The sequence below is a fragment of the Haliotis asinina genome, chromosome 2 (assembly GCF_037392515.1).
Source record: "Haliotis asinina isolate JCU_RB_2024 chromosome 2, JCU_Hal_asi_v2, whole genome shotgun sequence".
Classification (NCBI taxonomy): domain Eukaryota; kingdom Metazoa; phylum Mollusca; class Gastropoda; order Lepetellida; family Haliotidae; genus Haliotis; species Haliotis asinina.
In genome coordinates this window covers 67,579,249-67,606,109 of record NC_090281.1, presented here as the reverse complement: position 1 = coordinate 67,606,109, position 26,861 = coordinate 67,579,249, and the positions used below count along the sequence as shown (strand labels likewise).

Sequence of the window (26,861 nt, the reverse complement as noted above, 5' to 3'; positions counted from 1 at the left end):
TGTAGCCTGTTAGAAGAACTGATCCTGATAAAGCTCAGGTCACTTCTCTTAATAGCTATTATTGAAGATGTTACACAAATGCACGAGTCCCATTGAACAGATCTCTTATTTCATGTGCATACACAACATAAACTGACTAGTATCTGGGTATTAAACCAAAGACAATGCTTATTTATCATCTCAAGCAGGTGAAAATATTTGTAATTCTTATCGTAAACATGTCTGTATGTTGAACAACTTTACATATATATTTCTTGTCTGCTAAAACTTACGCAATTATGCCAACATGAAAATCAATGGTAGCACAAAGAATATAAAATTAACTGTTTCAAAATATGTATGAAGCTTATGTGTCCCCAAATTATATCAAAATGCCAGTCTTATGAGCAGTTTCCCCCAAACAATAAAATCTTTGGTGCTCCAAACATGCTGAGAATATCATAGGAATGCAGTTTCTCCTTGTGACAAGCTGAAGCTATTATGACCTGTGTCTGAGTGGGGGATTTTCCAGGCTGCACTTAAAGGCCTGCATGCTTAAGTGTTTAGAAAGGGAGCTGGTGTAAGTATAGGGGACTTCCAGTACTGGGTCAAAACAATACTTGTCAGCAAGGTATCACTTCCACATGTTATTTACATATATCTCAACTACAGCCAAATGCACTTCTGTGTTAGGACATCCAAGATGAATTTAAGGTCTGGCAATGCCTAATAGTCTTTTAGTTTAAAGGGAAACAAAACTCCAACTTTGAAAACCTAGAAATAAGAATTGGTTGTTTTCACTTGCGGAATACAAATTTGCTTACTATGGACTACACTTTCGACTGGTTTTACTTGTGTTTGATGGTAGTCTGACAAAGAAACTTCTATTGGAGGATCGAAGAATGAGAAGTTTTCTATCTCTATCTTTCCAAAGGATGTACAAAAAAAAAAAAGTAGAGTCAAACTGACATGGTGTTGCTGTTGATCAAAGCTTATGAGACATAATACATGAAGCTACAATTGACTGAGTATGGTTATATGTCGTTTATATTCCAGCAATATCACAGCAGTGGACACCAGAAATGAGCTTGTAACGTTGTATCCAAATGGGGGGATGAAACATGGATCTTCAGTGTGACAAGTCAATGCTTTAAGTACTAGGCTATCACACTGTAATGAAGCTACCACTGAAATCAGTCTTACATACAGTAAAAATACTTCAGAAAAACTAATGGGTGATAACAAACATGGTGAAAGAGATATGAAATCTGAGGTAATCATTATCACTGGACATGGAGCTTTACCATAGAGATTATATTTTCTATACTGCTAGCTTCAGTTATGCACACAAACAAAAAGATTGGTATATATGTGTTCTCATGAACTAAGCCCTAAATTTGAAATCAACTACATGCCCATTTGCAAGAAATCTATCGGTTAAATAATACCCAATGTCACTTCAGAAAATTTTGGCGTAATGCTTGAATGAAAGTAGGAAAATTCAGTCAATATTTATTCCATTATCAAAATATCTTAGTTGCATCTTTTACGACATATTTATGTAATTGGAAATATTGATTGCCAGTGCAGGATTTATTCTAATCAGTAACTGCTGAAGCCTAATGCATTTTCTATAGCAGATGACAGCAAAATTGAAGATGTCTAATCAGTATGCAATACATATTTGTGCAGAAGTACAGATTCTACTGATGATGTGGCTGTAACTAGATGATGGGGAAAATATTATCCTACTCCACATCTACACCACATCTCTTCCGTAAGCATCAGTTATCAGTATTTGGCGTGCACAGTTCAATACCAGAAACAGGTGGTTTTTTCACTGCAGCTGTCGCATCCTAGGTGTAAACAATTTATGCTGCTGATTCTGAGCCAGGGTTCATAAAAACCTATAGCGGATGGACTAATGCTTTCAAATAGATAAATAGCCTTCTGCAATAAATAAACCAGATGGACTATCGGTGCATTAATATTTTTAATCAAGTTGTGTCAGTCACATGAAGCAACATTTTCTAAGGTTAACTTTAACTACCATTCTTTAACAATGCACTAAGGTTACCTCAGTTGATCACCTTAGTCCTTTGCCAAAGGATGCCCTGATAAGGGGGATAGAATGTGACATGCAGTCCAGCAAAATGCTGAGTAAACTTTAGAGTTAGGGATTATGTTTATAACAAATCAAAAACATCCAACCAATTCCCATATTGCCTGGTGCAGTTTCTGCATTAAATATACCTCTTTAGCATATTCTTGGTTTGTAACACATTTGTCAGCTTGTCAGTGTTGTCAGCAGACATTATGGTGTTGCTCATTCACTGCTTTACACGACATTTGCCAGTACCACACAAATATAAGCTATCTGTTGCCATGCTGAACAACCATCACATCATATTGTACTTCTTGTGAAAATGTATCATATCATCACAGTTGAATTGCTTCTGGCCTGCAAAAGTGGACTGATTGATGCCATGGGAGGGCTATGGCAGAAGGGCACAATCCACCCAAAACACAATAACACAGAGGCAGTAGACTAAATCTCACAGAATTCCTAATTAATCTCAATGGAGAAGTGTTAACAGCAAATGTTCACCTTTTTATGCTTGTCTGGACTTGAAGGCTCTTTCTTGATTTTATCTTCGATCTTCATCTTCTTAGACTTGCTGCTGGTAATACTGTGCCGACTTGATGTGCTTGATGAACTGTTCCGTCTCTCCCTAATTCGCAACTTGCCACCACCTTCACTTTCCCCTTCCTGGCTGCCATTACTGAAGAAGAAACAGTGGTACAAGTTAATACAATGCTCCCTCCTCATCCTTCCTGGACGAATACACTGTTACTACTTAATAAAGAGCGAGTGAGTTTAAATTTATCATCACATCGGCCCTTCCTGGGGTGAAATGCAAGGTAAATTTCCCTCTTCATAACACTCTGGTTGCTGCAGTAACATATGCATCGAATACGTTACTTCCTCATCATGCTCCAGTTGTTGAAAATGTACTGATACACCTCTACCTCCACATCACTCTTTCACAACAGTGGTACTTAATATAACACTCCCCACTCATAACTCATATCCTTGCTGGAGAAGACAAAATGGTATAACGTATCTGATTCTTGGAGAAAAAAACACCACAAGTAGTTTGATATAACACTTCTTCCTCATCATGCTCCTCTTACTGGAGGAAAGACATGGGCACTGAATACAACACTCCCACATCAACAGAGGTAGTTTCAAGGGTTCTAGGATGTGGCAGGACAGTCAAGAACAGACTCCCATTCAAAGATTCTGAGATCAGCAAGACTATGACAGCTCTGTTGTCAATAGCACTAAGACAGGAAGTTGATTGAAAGAGCCGTTGGTCATTTTTCCAATCATGACTTTTATAAAAATAGGGTATACAGTGATGGATGCAAGTGTATAACAAGCAGATTGACATGACATGCTTCTGGTAGGCACCAACAGGTACTTTGTGGTACCGATGTTTAAGAGGGGTTCTACTATGACCTGTTCATCTTGGAATCCAGATTGAACTATATTTCCATAATCAAGAAATGTTTTTTCTACAAATCAGTGATGTTGGCAAACTATGATCATGTTTTCAACCAACACTGGTTTAAATAAGAAAATGAACTTGAGCTGAAGGTTACTTCATTTTCAAATATTAGCCCACTTTTAACATCAAAATATATGTGAAAGAAGCACAAATTCTCGCCATTCATATTTATATGTTTCACAGATTCAAAACTGCCAACCACTTCTTGATTTGTCCACGTCTAATTTCCCCAAAAGGACCTCACCCTCTCATTAAAGTCAGAGTTTAATTTTTATCAGTAAACCACTGGCTGAACAGCAGCATGTCATATTTACAGAGACAACTGTCTGAAGCACCAATAAAATACTGTTAGCTAAACATGTTTTTCATACAATTTGTATTATGCATTGAAAGATGGATAAATGAGACAAAGATCACTTTTATCATCACACTGACAGTAAGCTAGCATAAACAAAGATAAACACAAAAGATGACCTGCTAAGATCAATTCCTTAATAAAGCACACCCCATATTATCATTTTTAGAACATACTACCGTGTCCAAAAACCTTCAAGTGTAACCAACATTACCTACAATGCAAAAAATTCACCTGTAGAGACAGAAACACTCAAATTGAAATATTTTCACATCTTTTCGGTTCAGGTCTTTAACTGACATGTATCAATGTTAAGGTGGATTAAGATTCTTTGCGACTAAACTGAGGCCAAGGTAAATATGCTGTTGCACCAGCAAAATCTCATTAAAGAAACAGAATCATTTCTTTCCTGTAAATTAAAACCTGATGATACTAACTCAACAACAATCAAATACTGTTCAAGTCTAGTTACCCTAAATCAACATGTGCACTCAGCTCTTCAAGTCGCTAACTGAAAATCTGTTACTCATATTAGGTATACAGTACAAGGACAATACACCTAAAATGTACATTTCCATGTTTGTTCAAGTGAGTTATGTATGTATTTGCCACAGTTGGGCCAGGATACCCTCACCGTCTTGTAAACACTTGGTTTCATCATTATTTGGTACACATGATAAAGATGTCACAATCATACAACCTGAATCACAGATTTCTAAAAATAGGGAAGTGGTTTGTCACTGTCGTTTATAAGATATAAAAGAAATTAGGTAAAAAAGAACACTGTCTGCAGAACCACTTAATATTGCAAGGTAGGTTCATAGCTACCAATCAAGCAAATGTTATATATTGATAATTGTAAACCAAAAGTTACTGTGTTGTGTAATCTGATTGGTTGAAAAACATGATTAAATGGTATTAGATTCCCGGAAACTGAAAGACTATTCACCGCGTATTGACACGTAAACAATTGTTTTGTTGTGTTATCAACAGTGGTGACGTCATTCAAATCATATTGTGACGTAAAGTTAGAATGACGTCACAAATGAGCAGCTCCAGATGCTACCATGGGAACCAGCTAAAACGGCCAGCTGATGACACTTCACTGCTGTATCTGTATTCGATGTAAACGAGTGCAGACACTAAAACCCTTTGGTTTATTTTTGTGTTTACAATGTCGATAAACATCATGTGTTGGCCAATTTCCGGGTCTTATTGAGTATTTGAAGCACGGGAATATTTCATTTGAAACCTCCGGCTGACGCCGTCGGTTCCAAATGCATTCCCGTGCTTCAAATACTCAATAACACCCGGAAATTGGCCAACACATGATGTTTATCTCCTAAATGTTCAACAAAACTATCATTAACGCAACATGGAAACATTTATGACACAAAACCTAGAAAAACATGGAAGGTGACATAGGAAATAATCCTTGTGTCATGAATCAAAAATAACACTACAGAATAGGTGGAAGAATGTAAACTGTCTACAGTGTGTGTTAAACATCTGCTGTAACATGAAAATATTCAGTACGTTTTTGATTCAGCTGCAGTGCAAACCCGGAAATGATAACACTGCTCTGTAGTGTTTGAGCTGAAGTCTCACAAAATCCTTGTTGACACTGCTGGTGAGGTTTGGAAGAAATGTTTATTGTTGTCCTCTCTCAGTTATAATGACCTTGCGTTGAACTGAGTTGCTTGGCTAAGACTTGCTGAAGTCCAACCAGATAAACACAACATAAACTGTTGGACCCAGGTCAGTGGCCTGTCATTATGGCAGAAATACAGGAATATACAGCGTGTTTCCAATGAGTCCTCTATTCTACAGGTCCATAGCAACTCACAAGCAAAAACAAGGTGCTATATGATAGACTGTGACCGTTCTTGCTTGAAAAAGTATATAAGATATATATATCAAATTATCACCTGTAATGTACATTGATGTATGACTTACTGCATAACAAACAAACCAAGACTTTCCACATCTGTGTGATGTGCTGCATGTAAGCTATAGTATCCATGTTACAGACATGTGCACTTTAAAACGCCACACCTGACTCCAGTCATACCTGCACTTCAACCCACTAGCCCGAAGCTTAAGTCTAATTATACACTGTAGCTACAAAGCATTTTATGATATTAACATGAGACCTTGTGAAAAAGATAACAAAGGAAGAAAGTGCAACTTGTAACCAAAAATCTTTGTATGTTACACAAAACAAAATGACAGAAGTGTTAACATGGTCACATGAAGGGCTTCCTTCTACCACTCTTTTTAAACAACTAGAGGTGCTAGCTCAAATACATCTTCAAAAAGATATAGTGCATTACAAACTTTCAGATATCTGTCAGGCCATTGAAATCTGCTACTGACAGTGCTTTGAACTGAACTGATTATGTCAGTTATGTCAAGCTGTGTGATTTTCGTAAACTAGAAATGACAAAATGTGCTGCAAGTCATAATTATTTACCACTTGGTGGATCTGAAAAGCAGATTGATGGTGTTGACAGAAAGAAGGTTAATGGTCACCATGCTACAACATTCTATACACAGTGCAAGCAGTGCATCTGAGGCACAACTCATTCAACAGATGATAGCATATGAACTAAGCCCTGAAACACAACTAGAAGTAACTGTTCAAAAAGTTGTCTTTACATATCATTCAATTGTGCATGGTATCACAAACGCTCAGCTTCAAAACATCAAAGCTTTTCAGAGGTTCACATACATAAATGGGAAATTCCAGCAAGTGAAAAAGGTGAAGGTTAAATTTCTTATCAGACAACCACCTTAAACCAACAATGTTTACTTGAGGCACTTACACTCAGTGGCATGAGGACCCATATTCTTCCATAAATTGTCATTTTTTTATTTGAAGATAACTTTCAGTTGGTGAAAGGAAACAAGTTAACGCATGAATTTCTTTCAATTTCATTAATTATGAAATAGAAAATCAACCCCGAAACAGAATAATTTTATCACCAGAAGGATGAACTGGAAATGATCAAGGCAACCACAGTGACTATCAAACAAGTTTATACATGATATCTATTAATTCATTTTGGTACATTCAAGTTAATCTTCCAGAACTATTTACAAGGATGGAAATATACGTCATATTTACAACATATGTAAATGACTGCTGAAAACTGGGACATTTGGTTTTGTAAAAGAACTAGATTTTGGGCTAAAGCATTAAATCCATCTTAAGGGATTATGGTCTTGGACTTTTCTGTTATTTCTGAATTCATTTACATCCTTCCAAAATAGTTCAAAAGAAAGATAGTGCAGACAGCCCCCAAAATGAAAACGTAAATTGTAATCTTGTAAACCAGACACCAGCTAACCAACTAAGATAAAACATGCCAAAGTTGGTCAAATTTCCAGAAAAGATTGATATTTCACCAAATTCACAATAAATTACACAAAATGTTACTAATGTAATCATCTTCACCTGATCAGTATTAACTGACCTGGGTATTACCTGTTGTAACACAATTTAAACACATAGTGGGTCATGCAGTCAATTTTCAGATTAGTTTCTTTCATAAATTAAGGTGAGAGGACACATTACAAGTTCAAATGATGTTATCCTAACAACGTAATATTTCAAGCAATCCATTACTGCTGAAAGAAAATCCTTTATCCTCAAAATGTTTTGACACTAGGCATATCGACCAGGCTAAAGGACTTTGCTGCAAACTGGTATCATAAAGAAATCTATCTCTAATTCATCATTTTCTTTCTACTTATGTAACTGTTAAACAAATAAAGTTAGACTTGGAAAACATTATGACTCAGATAGGAAGGTTTTTATGCTCTAGTTGTATGTAGGTTGTCATTCAGTTTGACATGGTCTATCAAAGAAATTGTTTTAATAATAGTTGTACTCATCAAGCAACCCATAGTTTTATTTCATTAAATCCTGTTTTGAGCTAGGTTATTCAGAAATAAACTGTAATCAATATTTTCTTCTTTTTTTTTCTCAAATCCTTGCTTTAACTAAAGGTAGCAGAAGCACCCTTCTACATTCAACAGACAAAAGTGTGATAGCATACATGGGAGGAAATGCTACGTGAAGTGTAAGCACAAATAACAAAAGTTAATAGGGCCTATAAGAGTAATGTCTGATGCAACTGCAGCAAGTTGTACAACTTGTTTGTTGTTTGTTGGTATTGGTCTTAATAATAAAAAATTCATAATTGAGTTTTCATTATGAGTTCCATGGCTGTAATATTGAGGAATGAGAATTGTCCATGTTGTTTACTTCTGAATGACTTAACGGAGCTGAACTGAAACTGATCAAAGGCAAACTGAAAGCATTGGTTGGTGCTGTCAGCCTTTCAATCCATAAGATAATTACTTCATAATGATTTTAAACCCTTTCTGCAAAGAATATGAGGTGTTTCCCATGGCTCAATATCTGCAACCTGTCAGCTACTGGAATTGTGGAGGTGTCTAATTGTTTTTAAAGGTATTTCAATGTTCTTACTGCAGTAGTTCACATAGTGTACAGGAAATGTACATTATACCTAACTGTACATTATACTCTCATTCCAATTTCCAGACTACCTGTACTACTGAAGAATCTTGTAACATTTGCTATGTTAAACCCATCCAAATTAATATATGTACTGACAGAAGAATCAGTAACAGGAAAATCTGATATCTTTTCCAGTACTATAACCATATTAGTTTGGTTGTCAAGAAATTGAAGCATTAATCACGAAAAACTTTGTAGAGAAATAAGAGGTCTCTTAAACACCAAACACATGCAAACACTATATTCATAACAAACTACCAATAATCATTCTGGAAAAGTCATCAATGCCAACAAAGTAAGCAGAACTGACACACTGGGCTGGCTATGCAAACAGCTTCAGAACGAATCTGCTTGATATGAGTAATCTCTGCATATTACCTGTTGGGCCCGGCCTTATTACTACCTACATTAAGTTGCGACTAAAACAGCAGATCAATTCTGCTAATTCAGTAAGATGGCTACTTTGCTAAACTTGATAGAGAATACATACAAACATGGACAGGAAGACAGTTTACTTTATTCATCTTATTCCATGAAAACTTAATCTGGAAGCTGATGAGTGGTATTGTACATTAACTCAATCCATGACTTACGTATTAACTTATTCTTCATATAACTTGCACAACAAATGAAGCAAAGTACAAATCCTTGCACGTTAAATATTACACATTCTTTTGAACAAGAAGCATGTCACAAGAACTGCAAACTATATACGGCATGTCTGACTTCAGTCTCAAGAACTGCAAATTAAATATGGCATGTCTGGCTTCGGTCACAAGACCTGCAAACTAAATACGACCTAACTGTTACATCATAAAGTAGGCAGGGCTTACGTTGCATTTAACAGTTCTGGTTATTATGCGGTCTGTGAAGTTATCACCGTTCACTTACATAATCAAAAGAACAGACTTTAACCTTTGATGTACTTTAACAGCATCCACAACAGTTGTACCTCCATAAACAACAAAATTTTGTAGTTTTTAACATATAACAAGAGATATATATCTTTCCACTCAACAGCCTTTTTCTAAAATATGACTGATTTGGTCAACACTAAACATGACACATCCTTCAAACTAATATGAAATGACAAAGCTATGTAATTTCAGACAGAAATATGCCTGGAAAAACACCTGTTTATCACAGGTGTAGCCAACTTTGAAAGTTATTCTGTTCTAGTCAGACAGTGCAACATACAGACCTTGAAGTTGAAAGAGACTTCAATTTTGTCAGCCTTTCCACTGACAAAAGACTTCAGCTTAAACATTCAGTTGTTTTCCTGTTGGGACATTTGCTTAACTGGTGGGCTGTACTTAATGTCTTAATGTCTGTGTCATCACTCAAACAGAATATAATATATGTATTCCACAGAAAAACATACCTGAAAATTTCATATAAAAGGAGTTAACTTAATGCATTATTGCACTGCATTTAAAACTAATACTAATCTGAACAATTCTCCATTTGCTTGCACTAGAAAAGATTATTAAAGTGAGTGAGTGAGTTTAGTCTTACATCGCTCTCTGCAATATTCCAGCTATATGGCAGTGGTCTGTAAATAATCAACTTTTCACAAGACAATTCAATGATCACCAGGATAAGCATCGATCTGCACAACTTGGTCCCATTTGTCTCCTCTTACCACAAGCATAGTCGCCTTTTATGGCAAGCATAGGTTGCTGATGACCTATTCTACCCCAGATCATCACAGGTCAGAAGAGATTAAAAAACCCTGGGACAAAATGCAGATTGTGTACAAGATCCCTGCAGATTAAATCAATACCAAAACTACAATAAAATATTCAATTAATGCATTTCACTGGGATACTTACTGAAGATCTTCTGATGAGGACTTCTTGCTGGATTTGGAAGTGGACTTGTGTCTTTTGCTACCAGTACTGTCCTGACGCTCACTGTCACCTTTCCGTTTGTGAGATCGTGGCACTTTATCCTGTGTCACCAGAGGATCATTATCCTTAGTGTCATCACACATATCCTCTTCTTTATATCCAGGTGATGATGCATTAGCATTCTTGTCTATATTATTTGCACCCTTTTCCACACTATTTGCACTTTTATCCACACAATATGCACTTTTTGTCACAATTTTTGAACTTTTTTCAACACTCCTGGATGTACTCTTTTCGGTACTTTTTGCACATTTTTCGGAAATATCCATTCCCTTTTGTGACTTGTCAGCACTTTTTGGTGTCACATCAGCACTCTTAGGGAAAATATCAGCATTTTTATGAGATAAATCAGTGTGTTTAGCTCCAACACTAGAACTTTTCTTTTCCATATCAGAAAAATCTGAGCTTTTATTTTCTGATTTGACTATGGATGGAGCTGAAGCACTTTGTGAATTAGCACTGGAAGGAATATGATCCAATAAAGAAAGGTTAATCTCAACCATAACGGTTGGCTTTCCATTGGCGAAAGTCAAATGGGGGCAAGAAGGTTGGGGTGGGATTGGTAAAGGAGACAACAATGGGGCAATGGGGGTCTTTGTTGGGGATGCAAAGGGGGAAAGTAAACTTGGGGGTTTGAACTCATTTGTGGTCTCGATGATGGCATCAACATGTTTTTCACTATGCACATCCACTTTGGAATCAGACACTGGTGAAGACACATATCTGTGCTCTTTCCTTCGGTTACGTTCATTATTATTATCACTTTTATCTTTGTCCTTATCACGTTCTTTCTTGCGATGACTTGATGTTTTATTTTTTACTTCTTTAACTCTGTCTTTTGCTGCACTTTTAGTGTCCTTTTCTTCCTTCTCTTGAGAAAGAGGAAGTTTAACAGGAGATGTCTTGCTTCCTTTAGGAGAGGAAAATAACTTGCTGCAATATTTATCTTTATCTTTATCCTCATCAATGATAGAATTAGCCATTGTTGCAGGAACTTTGCCAGGAGTAACAGTGACAACATCTATTTCAGAATCTTCACTGTCAGATATCCTTGGTTTAGATTTGAAATCAGTTTTCCTTCGTTTCTTTTCATCATGAGCAGACTTAGGTTTGTCTCTTTTCGAGTCTTTTTTGGGTGTATTTCTAGATTTGCTTGCACCACTATTGCTTTTACTGAAGGTACTGGATAAGTCAGACCCCTCAGATTTAGATGGCCTATGCAAACTATCAGACATGGAACTTAAACTGGGCCTACCTCGCCCTTTCTTTTCAGGTTTTCCATTGGAAGGTTTTGAGCTGGTGCTGCTGCATGTACTGGCTGTGTCAGGAGAACCAAGACTCCCCAAACTGGTGTTAGTCCTGTCATTGCTACCTGGCAAATCACAACCAGAATCTGCACCATTCTGATGACGTTCAGACCCAAAATCAGAATCCAGATGGTCTGTGGAGAAGGACAATGTAGATGCAGGACCAATGTCTTTCAGAGGTGTCTGTGAAGTGATTGTTTTGTGCAAAATTTCATCAAGCATTTCATCATTGGTTTCATCAATCTCTTTCTGTTTCTCAGATGACTTCTTCGGAATTGGTGCTTCAGGGGATGACTTCTTAAGTCGTTCTAAAAAGCCGCCTAGGCCCCAAGATGGTGTCTAAAACAGTAAAATAAAGAAACATTCTGTAAAGACAGTCAACCTCATCACAAATATTCTTATGATTAGACTTAATGGATTTATTGTACATGCCATATGCTTTGAAGGGAACTTGAAATAAAGGTTCATTCATAATGAACGCAGGAGGCAACAACACTGAGCATCTTGACAACACCGCATTTTGACAACACTTGCATCCTGACACATTTAAACTGATGAGTTTCTTCAAGCACATTATTGCACCCATGAAGCCCAATAGAACTGTCATGCAAAACCTATCACTACAAACATGATGATAAGTGTACTGAATTAAGTCCTTCATAAGTTCCTTTAAGTTTGCATCTAAAATATCTGGACTTGTGCAATATTTCTTTGATGAAAAAAGAGATACATGAGTATTTAGCTTGATTTCTTCTGAACAGAGATGTATCTTGCATCAGACAATAATTAAGGGGAGGAACAAAAGAACAAAACAAACAAAACAAAAAAACCCAGTTTGAACTACATGATCACATAAATTTCACTGCATGCAATGAACCTATTCATGTAATTCCAGTTTTATCCAATGTTTTAAATGGTTGTAATATTGAAGGAAAGTATTGTGTCACCTCTTTTGGTGTTTCTGTTTGGTCCTCTTCTTTCATCACTTCCACTTGTTCCTCCTTCGTTCCTTCTTCCTCCTCTTCCCCTTCAGAAGATGAGGTCTCCCCTTCAGAGGATGAACTGCTGTCACTCCCATCACTGGAACTGTCAGAGCCTGATGACATTCTGTTGGCTGCTGGCTCCACCTCTCTGCAAAATATATAATACATAATCACATATACAGTGGGAAATAGGTTTACAGCAAAAATCTTCTATGGGAGAATATTACCTTCAAATAACTGCTATCTGAAAAGCAGTCTAACTTTAAATTGTGATGGTAACAAATCTAGCATTGTCAAACTATATTCCACAGGGAGGAACTACTACTTTCATCATGATGGAGATCAAGCAGTCAATATAATCTTCAATGAAAAGGCTGTGCTTAGTGAATTATCTGTCTGGACTAACAGACTCAGTCGAGAGGTTGACATGAAGCAATAACACTGATTAAAACATCATTATTACCATAGTGTTTAATTTACATTGAGTCACCTCACATCATGTTAGCAAACATAGAAAGAAATTTTTCAACACAAAACTAAATGCAAAGATTTCATTTAGAATTATTGATTTCCACTGCCTGTAGTTAGAAATGGTTTGAAGGAACTTCCAGTAGTTTTAAGGAAGTCAATGCATAAAATTGGAAAAAAATGTCAGTGTATTTCTGCACCAAGGCATTGAAGATTCATCAGAGAGTTATATCCTCACACTAACTTCCTTATTGAGTCAGTAGAAGAGAATTAATGGACTTCTACCCAGTCCAAGTCAATTGACACAATTTGCAAAGCTGTAATTCTCCACAAGATCCGCTATAAATGCTGTATGAAGCATTAATCCTGTAGAATCTAAATGAAACAAGACCCCCAATAGTCCATTCAGTTCCGTTCAATCAATTGGATACACATATGTACTCATCAAATATCCATATCATACTGAGCAGAATTAGTCAAACATTTAAATCCATTACAATTTAATTCAACGGTACGACCTACACAACAGTAGCAGTTCACAACAAGCAAGAGAATAATCAGTTTTGAATACCTCACACAGTAAGATGAAAGGGAACATAGTGAACATGTACTGCTCTATCAGTAACTCAATATCATCATAAGGTCAAGTGTTTTCTTCCTTTTGCCAACATCACATGAAGCGATATTCCAACTATATATTGATAGCAGCCTGTAGTTAAAGGATTTAGGAGATAACTAACCAGTGATTGTAAAAATATAAAAACAACAATGATGCAATGCTGTGTGATAAACCAAGCTACTGATACTCAATGATTGAAGTTAGTGCTAGTGAGCAAGAAGAGATTGAGTTTAGTTTTAAACCGAACTTAGCAATATTCCAGCTGTATGGCAACAGTCTGTAAATAATGTCAATCCAGTGATCAGCATCATGAACATCAATCTATGCAAGTAGGAACTAATGATATGCGTCAACCAAGTCAGCGAGCCCAACCGCCAAATCCTCTTAGACACTTCTTACAATATTGATGTCATAAACTCGAGATGATAGTATACTGCCTGATATGAAAGGGAAGTGTTGATCTTGATATAAAGGAGAACATGTGATGTGTAAACTAATACCACTCATATCTTGAGATCAAAGTTGCCACCACTTTGATTTTCTGTTTATAAATACTGATAGGACAGTGAGCAATGTTACTCAGTTTTTTTCCTGTATTATAAACTCTGGTTATACAAGAGGCAAAGCCATACATATCCTGGCAATTTTGTGGTAAATCCCTCTTAAAACAAAATCCATTACTCATCTCCAAATTTTGTAATGCCCAGCAAAAGTAAAATTGTACCATGTGAGGAGATATCATAGGAAGAAAGAAACAAGAGAGAAGTTCGTCCTGTCACTGTCAACAATCACACATCCATGCTTATGCTGGTTTTCCAGATTTATAGAAATGTTAAAAACAACACCATAAACGTTACTGTTACTGACAAATCCCAATGTCATGCTGTGAAGTGCATTAGGTCGAGGTACATCTGGCAGCGGTGCAAAATGGAAATGGGTGTGGAATATGGAATTTTCCTAAGCTTGTCCTGTTGCATGACTGTGTTGCTATTGTAAGATTAAATGGGTATGTAATAAAGGAGGGGCACTTGCAACCAATCTGTGTTGTAGTTGTATAGAGTGTTGTCATTTCACCAGACGACTGTGTAAACACTCCAGTTTGTTGAAAGAGTGCACAATAAGGAAATACACTGCATTTTCGCACAGGGTGCTAACATTCCTTATTACCCAAAACCTATCATCACTGCCTGGCTACACCACTTTCACTACAAGGGGCTCTAACAATACCATTCAGTTTGTTATCCTACAGATTGTCAACAATGGATGAGCAAGTGGGTTAAAGGTGTGTTAAAATGCAGATGCCAAAGCTATGGCCCCATTCTAAATAGTAATCATGCTTGGACAAGAAAATTAGGAGATATGCATAAGAAATATCACATCACTGGTGTATAGTGAAACACATGATGTCAAGCAATAAAGCCTGCGAGATCCAGTCAGACACAGGCAAATGAAATATTAACTGAAATGGCAAACTCATGGAGAGACTGATTTCATCACAATCAGTGTAAACCATCAATAATGTAAAATACTGCTAACTTGAGTTGGGCTTTGTTTATGCTAGATTTTCCTACACGCCATCAATTATATAGCTGATCAACAACTAGCCAGCACATAATCTTCACCCAGATGTTGAGCTATGATTAATCTTAACACATCTCAGTAAAAGATAATTAGGATTGTATCGTAACCTATCTCAGTAAAAGATAATACAGACTAGTGAAAAAATGCTATCCTGAGACACAGCAAAGTTGACAGCAAAATAATGTGACACACTGAAGTTACTCATAAATCATCACTTAGGTAGAGAGAAAATGCCCTTAAACTGTTGGAGATCAAGCACCTTTGGGAAATGCCTTTGTAGTCTTTTTCAATTATATTACAACACTCAAAAGGGAGAAAATCAGTCAAATAGTTTTTGACTTTGACAAGAACCTTCAAAGCAAGTATTTGATCAGCCTTCTCTGGCAAGTCAAACAGAGTCTCAATCAAGAACAATTCCTGTGATCCTTATTTAAGCCATGTTTCACGGACTCTTCCTATTTCCCTCTAAATTAAAGAGATTGAGCGTGACAATCAATCATCATTGCTTGATATGAGCTCCTGCTGGACATTTCCTCAAAGACCCTGTATGCAAGAGACAGCAGACAACAGCTGCAGGGATATGTGTACCAAAGAACTGATATTACTCTTCTACTTACTTCAACTCACCAATAAATTTATGATAGTAATGTGGGCAGCGTGAGTCTATGAATTGTGTACATGTGTTCGCATGTGTCTACAAAATAATGACTTTTCACTGAAGTAATATCTAACTGAAAAATGACTGATCACTCATTTTTCATTTCAACTGTGACGTTCACTGATAAAATAGATTGTGTTACTAAGTAAATGTGGGTAATCAGAGGAATCAAAAGGTAATGGTGTAGGACTTCATCAATGTACTTGTCACAAGATGTAACAGCAAAAATAAAAAAGTAAACATAACCATAAATATATGTAGAAGAGTTACTTTCATCATAAAACTACAGTAAACGTGACAACTTTCATTTACAGTACTTTATTTCATGGTTGTCTAATTTTATCATATCTTGGAAGGTAAATATTTCTCTGTGTTATTACTAAACCATGAACTAAACTTGACCTGAAAAAATATTAGAATCCATCTTTCTTTCCTTTTTTCAGTTTTCTTACCCTTATCCCAGTTACCACTAATGTGATAACAATGCAAGCCCCTTCCTGATACACAGGCTTAAATAGTAATGTGATGGTTACATAACTCAATAAGAACTTTGGAGAAATAACATGAAAGAGTCTCCCCTTTAACTACAGTAGGTCAAGTGATAGGTATCAATAATATTAAGAATATTGGGGTATTGTTTTATCACAAGTTTGTCAACATGTTCTATAAGCATCTGGCCGCTTTAATGGAGTTGTGCAGTCATTACTGGAACAGTTAAGACAGGATTACTTCCTCTACTGAGGTAACTAGCCTTAATTTAATAATCTGGGACAGCCAAACAAATATCTTTCATTAGTGGAACCCCCAACTCCAAGACAACATGGGAATTCTAGCAAATGACATTATTGCATTTTTTGTTGCACTTGGCTTTCATGTCACGATCAAAACACACTGTGTCCTTTGCAAAAACTGTCACTGCTAACAGAAGTACTGTTTTGCCAAAAATATATTTGTGAACACTTTAGTTGTCTTGATAATACTTTCTTCAACATTTGCTCGTGAGTGGCACAAAAATAACAAACATATATTGTTGGGTACAGGATATTCATTACAATGGACCATGTTATTAGTAACAGCCAGTAATAGTTTATATTCATGATCTTGAGATCTTGTGCAAGTCATCATTTTTATTTGGAGACAAACGGACTAAAGATTTAATGTACATCTTACTTACAGTTACAGAAATTATCCTGTAACTAATAAATCAAAAACATTTATTCACTTATTCAAACATTTATTTAAACAGGGATAATCTATAACAGGGATAGGTTACACGCTTGCTTTCTTTACCATTTGTACTAATTAACGTGTGCCATGTCATGTTCCAGCACACACAGTGACTTGGCTTGCTCCCAGCGCAACTTCAGCTGTGTTTAACAGAACTTCAGCCAGTTTATTGTATCAGTCAGAATTTTACAATGAATTTTACTTGGGCCCTCCCTCCCAAAACATGCTAAAGAATGCAGAAGTATCACAAGAACACATATGTTAAATCACCTGTCCTTTTTCAAAAATCCACTTTCAGACATTTTTGTTTACATTAATTATTAATTCGGATATCTTATTTTAAGTGTTGAATGGCATTGACAACTGACACTGTAACACACCCCTCAAAAACAGGAAGTGTAAACTGTCACAAAGCATTGTAAAAACCTTTCCAGTTTTGTAAAATAATAAGATCAACAAGAAAGAAAGAAGTCATGGAGCTATATACCCTCAAGCATCATTGGTGGATCAGATCAGATCAGCAATATGTCATATTTTTCACACACATCACATAAACCCTAACATTCTTTTTTAGATTATGAAACTATCACTATTACTTGCAAACACATTCCACCTGATAGTATATTCTCGTCATAAGAATTAAAGGTATATGTGAAAGATGTAGTATTTCAATGGCAGATCCGAACAGATTGGAGATATGTCATATTTTTCACACTCCTCAAATACACCCTAACACTTTCATTAAGTCATGAAACTATCACTATTGCTTGCAAATACATTTCAAGTAAAGGCATGTTTCCCTTCTAAAAATTACATGAGAATGGGACAGAAGTTTTTATTGGCACAATTTAGTCTATCTCCATGGTGAATCAAGAATGGGAGCCATTGAGCTATAACATACCAACTTGAAACTTTCCTAGAAGTCTACTGTCCTCAATCTGACACTAATACCAATTATTTGACAACCACTGAAGTGACAAAATAGTTAACTTATCTTCTACATGTAGGATTTCAGTTGTCACAACACTCAGCGAATTTAATCAGCTGTTGAAAATAAACCAGGTACAATCTTAAATACTACGCTGCTGTCATACTGGATACACTGGTTACACAACAACCTGTGGCATATGTTAAGGGGCTTTTTGAGGAGTTTTTTTGTCCCTCTCTATATAGCCTCCCTGATTTAAACAACTTCCTGTTCTTCACCTAACTGGTGTGTCACCATTTGTGAAAGATCCTTCTGATGAGACCTCTTTTTTGGAAGCAGTAGCAAGTATCAAAATAAAATTCTAAGGAGATTGCCTCAGGATAAAACTTGTATTATAGATTTGGTAACATTTGAAACCATCATTGGTTCTCTGTCATTGATTGCAAACAATCTGATCTGTGGTAGTAATTGAGTGGTATGTATGTGAGTGTGCCCTATATTTACAATCACATGTCTGAAATCAATACCATGCTCCAGTGTTCTCATACGCCCTACTGAAGACACACTGACACATAAGTCATGAGGACAAATTATTTTTGAGTGAAAAATGACAAAGTAGCTGTCTGTGTCATGCTGATGTGACACAGACATTAAATGGTCATGACTGTTAATAAGAGCCTTCAGCTACCACATGTGTGTCTGACACTGAATCAAACGTAAATCTTGGCCTTTCAGCGTTTGTGTATTTGGTAAGCAACACTTCTGTTTGGCAGCATGTAATCAAACTGGTTCCTCACATGCACTTCATTGGATGCAGGGTTTGTGAGTAACTACAGTATTAAAAGTACAGTGCAGTTAAAGGTACATGCAATTGTGATGTCAATTTTCGATGGATTTACTTATTCGAATCACAACTTACTGAGTGAAAATAAACACCCCTAACTTTGATTGTTTTTTCTTATCAGAACACAATAGTAGTTCATCTTGATGTGCAAGTTACAATAGTTTCAAAATTATGAGTATAGCCCCATTTTCTTGGATCCCACTGGCTAATAGCAGACACATTTTGTATCAATCTTCAATGTCTGTGGACATAAAATGCAGTTTTCTGTGTACACCCATTTCAAGGTAGGCCTTGATATACTACTTTACTTGCATAACAGACATGTGATGAATGTCTCATATATGTACTTCGTGACACACTGACAGATTTACACCACCTCCACCTAGCAGGCAAGCAAGGAATAAATCATGACTTTCAATGAAAGCACACAATAAAATGTATTAATGTGTATATGCAATACAGACTGCATGGATGCAAGTAATTCATGTCTGCATTACAAACATTCATAGTTTGCAGAAATCCATATTTTCTGCAGCCATTAAAAATGAATAATTCAAAAGATCAAACCAAAATGTATCAAAAGATACCACCTATAACTATAGACACTACTGAGGTGGATAATTTTCCTGGATTTGTCATCTCAAATTTCACAAAGAAAAAGAGCAAAGCATCATGTTTGGAGCCTGCTCATACCTGACACCATGACTAACTCCTTATTGAAGATCAATTGCGCCTACAAGACACAGTTCCGGTAGGACAGAAACATGATTTCAAGCTTCAAACAAGAATGTTTGAAATACTTTCCATATTTCATCCATGCACAGGTTAGTTTCTTGCAGCAGACAGCAACTAACATACAGTGAATGATTTATTAGTTTCTTTGATCGTTTCTTCCTTAATTATCATGCAGTCAGACTGCCTCTATTCCACTGTGGTCTAAACTTATTGCCTCTTTTATCAAAGTCCCAAGGAAAACTACTGATCTTCAGTCAGTAAGAAGGATAAATCAGTGTTATAACCAAATCTATTGTGCCAACTCAACAAAAAGAGTACAGAATCTTAACTTATGGTATTTGTAATCTTAGCCAGCAACTACATTTCAATGCACATGCATCATCAGCAGCAGTACTTACACAGAGACGATCCTGTTCAACCTCAATCATAAACAAAACAAAATTAACCAAAACCTATCCTCAAAATGGTTAACTTTTACAACACCACTATATGAGAAGTTACAACTTTCCTTGCAAACCAACTCACTACCTGTAACAGTCACTGAGAAAATTGCATCATGCAAAAATCATTTGCCCAGGGATTTCATTTTGTTCCAGAAACCATTGATTTTTCTTGCTGCTGTAAGACTCAACATGAACTTGAATCCATCTTGTTCAGTAGTCATTAACTTGGTGTGCCACAAGGAAAGAAAACCTATGGCTTGAAAGCAAATCTGCCTGTTTGATATCACATGTCTTAAAACTTCTAATCGGCTAACAGTTCCTATTTGAGCCAAATATTCCAACCAAACTACTAAACATTTGTATCATAATAACATCAATTCAAAGATATTGTCATTCTGAATGGAGTACAAAAATTTAGTACAACTCACAACTATTACAATGTACAGAAAAAGTTCTTTCCTTCATTTAGGTTTCTAGTTTTCTACCTGAACTGTTACAGCATTTGTAACTATTGACAATAAATCGATTTTCTACCACTCTCAGACAGCACTTGTTCATGAAGACAGTATTATTGTCTTCCAAAGTCCAGTTCCTTCACACAGAAAACACTACATCCTTAACATTATCCCAACTTCATGAGTACACACACTGCCAGTCACACACGGTCATCCATAAGTCTTCAAGGATCAGTTATAAATGGAACAGATGTGTAACCCACATACACCCTATCAAAAGGTAAAAACTATGTCTGTGATCAGACAGATAATCTGCACTAGTAAACAAATACATCTCTTCCTGGTTCATATTGGCCAATGAACTCTCAGTGTTTCATGGAATGAGTAACAATACATGGGTATATTACCTATCAAATCATAGGTGTACTGAAATGGATATGAAGCAATATTGTCATGGATTTGTGGCACTGAGTCAAGCTGATAAGAAAGATTATTAATGGAACTAGTACCTTGACATCTTGTCTTACTGGTTAGCCAGAACAGATATCAACAAGATGAAACTTAAACTGTTGCGGCAGACAAGAATGATGACCATTATCATGTAACACCTAAACTAATTATCTACACTGGGACTTTATTTGTTCAAGTCTGGGTAGGAGATCCAGCAAAGCAGCAAAGCAGCAAAGAAAAAACCAACAAAACAAAGGATATAGAAAACAAAGAATGTCATACAGTAAAATGACAGCACAATGTGTATATTCACTGATATGTGAGAATATGTTGGAATGTGTAATATGAACATGGTGACAATAGCAGGAATTCATTACATAGGTTTGAAAAATTGTGGCAGTAGATGAGTTTATGTGGAATTGAACAACAGCTGGGGTTGTATCGGAGACTTTAAATATATCAAAATCAGAAATACATAGGATGGGTCACATGAACTCATACAGGAATGCAGCTGTCATGTTCAGGATGTCAATATCTTCAACAGTGTCAAGTCTGTCTAAATGTTTGCAGCACATCTGATGTAATGTCAGTGTTACACATGTAATACAGTATAGGGGCATAAGGTATTTTGTGGCTTGCACAAATGTGGTTTAGTTACATTGAGAAGAAGTTGTAAAGAAACCACTGGACTCCTGAATTTTAAGTTATATGCAGACATAAGACAGTGCCGTAAAGGCTTGGAGTGATAAGCAGCAATGTTAAGTATACCAATTATAAAGTATGACAGTATGAATCCATTTAAATGCAGAAAAAGCAGGGGTAGAATGTTGGTATCCAAGGCTGAGCCATGACCACACAATTAGAACACACCAACTTGGATAAGGTATGCCGAGTGACAAACACACCTTGACAATGTGGTGTGTGAATAGCTGATGTTGAGGTAACAATGGAGGACGAGGTGTTGGAAATTGCCTGTGAACATCTCAAGTAACACCCACACAGTGTCTGACAATAGCTGGCAGACATGCAACACTGGCCACACAGCACATAATGACACCTTGTGCAAAGATGCTTCATCCATAAATACATTACTTCATCAAACAGAGCTAAACTTTTATTGGCACTTACCACATGCCCCATGAGGGAGGTATTTTAGTCAGTAAGTCTTGTTCATTGCATTCCCCAGTAGGATATTTATCACATTTACAAAAAACATATTAATTAATTAATATTTACACAAATTTTAGCAAACTTGCAAAAAGTATGCAACTTTGCAGCAAAAGAGACTTCATGTCACCTTATGCCAATTGCTTTGACTGATGCGCATGATGTCAATCACTTGGATTTTCTAGTGTGGACTTGGTTACTTGTAAACCCTGTCCTGTATTTGGAAGATTGCTGAGCATAGGAAGTACAGAGTATTTCAACAAGAGATCAAATATCATGCACACACAATGTAAGTTGCATGCAGACAAGTAGGTCATGGGATAAGTTGGTGCCATCAACGTGTGCCCTATACTACAATAGCACCCCTATATCAATGGGCCACATACATGAATAAGACAACAAAAACACACAGCTTGAAAAAAATCTACAAAAAGAATGTGATCCACCAAGGATACTAGCCCTAAAGTAAAGCTACAGATTGAAATCTCTCCATAGCAATCTTGCGCTTTCTGCATGCCCTGATTATCTTTATCTTGACTTATACTGTAAACATGAATTTGAAACATATCTTACAAGACCTGTTCAAACATAAATGAAGCTTACAGCAAAATCAAGCAATACAGAGGATCTAACTTCTAAGTGTTTAAGATAGCAGGACACAGCAATCTAAAGAAGATATCTTACTAGTGTTGGGAATCAAATTTTGGCAATGATACAGGTATCTTTAGCACTGGGAACTTACTGATGAAAGCAAAAATATAATGTAAATTTACAACTGGCTGATCAGCCACAAATCATCACCATCACAGAAGATATGGTTAATCCCAAGAGTTGATTTACATGTTTCCAATCAATATTTATGTGTCAGTGAGAATGAATCCCATTACTCGTAAAAAGTGATCCAATGTTTTATCAAAGAAACTTCAACCAAAATGAGGTTCACACAGTTATTATGGTCCCCAAGGCTAAAAGCTTGAAGAATATTAGAGGGCTCCACTGGATGTAACAGTTGTCTGTTCAGAGCTTGAGACTCCAGAAGCAGGGAACTGGACATTTGGCCAGGACCTCTTGGCTGTGTTTGTAGTACCTTTCTGTCCACATCGCCATTAGTTAATGGACACATTACAACCCATAAGCCATCATGTCTGATCAGTGTACAATGTCCATAGTTCACACTGTCAAATAACACAAACTTTGCCAGACTGTTTATAGTGCTTGCCAATCCTGGAAAGGATGAACTATCCACTTAATTTCTTTGCATGATGGCAGCACTGATTTTCATAACTGTTGTCATGTCAACTAAAGAATTACAATCTCTTCAGGACACTTATTGTGCTATATGGTTTAGTAAGCATATCAAAATAGTGGAAATAGCTTAACTTTACCTTTAGTAATGTGACAAGACGGAATGCCAAGAATGCAGTGAACACATTTATTCTGGTACAGATCTTCAGTATGAAGAGCAAATGCTCTATCCCAACAGGATACCTAGACTCTCATATGAATGCTGATACTTGTAATAACTCACAACCTTCACTAAGTAAGAATTAACATATGTGAAAATTACCACATTAAACCACTACCTTAAGTAGCATTTAGAAGCTGGTATGAAGAGGATGCACAAGTTTATTGTAGTAAAGAGGCTGTCAATCAAAAAAAAATGTTATTCATATTGAACCAGATTTGAAAGCTAAAAAAAAAAGCAAATAAGTATAAGAAGCATACTTTCCATACTGAACAGACATATTTTATTTTAAACAATCAACAGCAAGAGGAATCAAACTTGAATATTCAATCAGAATTAAATGCTTTCTTTTCCTTTTCATGAAAGATCTTACATGTGTCAATCACTTCAACCAAACCACAAGACATTCCATTTCAGGGATGAATATATACTTTGGACATTGTTTAGAAATCTTGTGACAAAGGTGCGATATTTACGAAAAAATGTACAAGACACTAGCAAGTGATCAATCAGTACTGAGCAGACCAGAATTATGCTCATATCTCCTTGGAAAGATAATAGTCTTCAATGTGTTTCGTGAGAAATAATGCCATTGCAAGTCACACACTGCATCGATGATGGAGGACATCACAAGCAGTTTCCAATAATTATTTCTCACCTGCATTGAAGAGTTACATGTCACAACAAATACATCCAGTGAGCCACATGACTTCATTCCTGTGTATACATCTGGATACATCAGCCTGACCAGTAGTCTGTCGTACAGACCCTGAAGTATATATATCCGAGAAAGCCCACACAAGTCTAGAAAATGTGGGAAGGGTATATTTCCATAGCTTCAGGAATGAAGAAAGTCTCAGGGCTCCATTTCATTAGATTATTATTTTTTCACTATGAAAGTTTTTTCAGTAAAATATGTTCATTTCAGAGACTAGGTGTTAGTCTATCTGACCAGCCAAACTTATAGGAATCAGTCTACCTAATGAAAAAAAAATATTAAATTGAGGAGACACTATTCCAGTTTTCAGTTAAGTCCTATTTACATGCAGTATTTTCTTAAATGATCACAGGGTTTCATCCTTTGTAAACCTGTACATATCAAGTAGATGATTTTTTTATTCATACTTCTTTACTTTCAGTACATGTCAGTGTGGAGGGCTAGTGAATTTCTCAAGGAAGTTATTTTACCGTTACTATAACAACAATTTTATTTATATATACTGCATGTGCACACAAATACAAAGCTCTGCATAGGAAACCAAAGACAACCATGCCCGGGCAGACACCAGTTATGAATTATTTAATATACTTCTCACTCATTTGGGCCTGGCACAGGGTCAAGATAACTGATAGATGGTATACCTAGCTAGGCAGCTACAGCAAGAGTGTTTCAGCTGATTAACAAACTGATACAAGAAATGTTTATGTCAGTGATGGGTGGGCCATGGAAGGTTTGGTGCATGGAGTACAACTGTTTCTGCATGAATATCACTGTCCGTTTTGCTCTACAGGACTAGTGTACAATATGCTGTTTTGCTGATCAAAGAGTCAGAACATTGTTCCATGCAAATTTAAGGTGCTCATGCTCTGCAGTTGTTGACAGAACAGAAACAATAATGTTGATCATAAAAATGGAAGGTAGAAAATAGATACCAACTCAGTTTAGTGGAGAGCAGTAGGAATGATATCATGTATTAGACTGTTGACAGAAAATGACATTCTCTTTGATCAACTATTTGGATATATGCAGCTGTTGCCCTGAATGATAGCAATTTCCAGGAAACACATGCTTTGGTATTTTCAACTTCCAAAGAATTCCCCTTACGAAGAAATAATCCGTTTATGCAACCATACAACACAAGTATATTCACAGTATGCATTATCACAGACGATTGACAGATCTTATGGATGATCAACACTGAAGTTTTAGAATCTAATGATGATGATTTTCTAAAAGACATGGTCATCCATTACATCACGAATAATCTTCCAGAGCTTATTTTTTAACCATGTTGAAAACAAGCCTGAATAAGGTTATCTTTGAATGAAGAGTCATGAAGTTGGAAAATCAGAGCCAATCCCTGTAATTAATAACTATTAGAGTATACAGTGAATGCCATCACTCCTACTTACTTCAAGCAGTAAAGGGAAATCCTCATGTAATTGTCACTCTGGATGGCCTTGTATTAACACTACTGTTTTCTCTCTTGGACCTGTCTAGACATTGATTAGGGTGGATGAGCGATGATACATCCAGCAAAGTCAATGGATAATTGCTACAAGAGCTGGCTGCCAAGAACTTCAGACCAAGGTTAACTGGGCTGACCGTAAGGAAAATGCAATCAGTAGGTACGCATCTGGTGTCATCGACACTGCCTTTGCAAGCAGAAAATGTATCACTCGATCCATGATTTACAGGATTCTGAGGGTATCAACAAATTCATTACAGTGATCATGCTGACCTTGACCTTTAACTGTCCAGTTGACAACAAAAGCATCCACAATTGCTTACAATAAATACCTGTTCATGTCACAATTTTTTGTGCAAACAAAGTATTCCATATTGTCTGTAGAAACTGTATCCAGATATGTATATGTTCACAAACAGAGAAACAATAACATTTTCACAAGCCTTGTCATCAAAAAATGTTTTTAAACATTACCTAACCATTATTGTGGCCCACTTTCAGTTCTCTACATTTGATTTTGCACAGTTTTTCTTAAAGATGCTGAATCAATAGCTTTTCACCTACATAACTTTTAACCAATCTTGAGACGGAAGGGAAGTTCACTTCATTCTGCTCTGCATGTCTTTGATGGCAGTACTTTTTCTGACTGAAGATGAAGATAAATGGCAGATCACCGTAGGATTACCGAGTCTCCAATGTTGATCGATTGCAAATGTCTACTGAGATGGACCACACTCTTCCACAATCCCACCCAATGTAAAATCTCACTGAATATAATACTTGCAAATCTTTATTTGGTTCAGAGTCAATTTGCCCTATCTATCTGTGCAGGGTAATCTACATGTAGAAGGCAGGCCACATGAGCACTGCCTAAAGAAGCCATCATGAATTTTTGACTATCTCAAATTCTGATATGCTAATTCAAACCAGAAGGGGGCTTCTTTAAACATGCCGTGTAGCACTACCTTCCCATCCTAAAA

General features: G+C 36.4%; 1 protein-coding gene across 2 annotated transcripts in view; it reads right to left on the bottom strand.

Annotated features, from left to right (window-relative positions):
- The window catches only part of LOC137274188 (AF4/FMR2 family member 1-like), an 85,843-nt gene that overhangs the window by 6,186 nt on the left and 52,796 nt on the right, over window positions 1–26,861 (bottom strand). For both annotated transcript variants that reach the window (XM_067807234.1, XM_067807235.1), the window contains exons 10-12: window positions 12,617–12,800; window positions 10,285–12,008; window positions 2,588–2,762 (exon numbers count right to left, since the gene is read on the bottom strand). In XM_067807234.1, coding sequence (XP_067663335.1) covers window positions 2,588–2,762; window positions 10,285–12,008; window positions 12,617–12,800 — 2,083 coding nt within the window. The remainder of the gene's footprint in view (window positions 1–2,587; window positions 2,763–10,284; window positions 12,009–12,616; window positions 12,801–26,861) is intronic.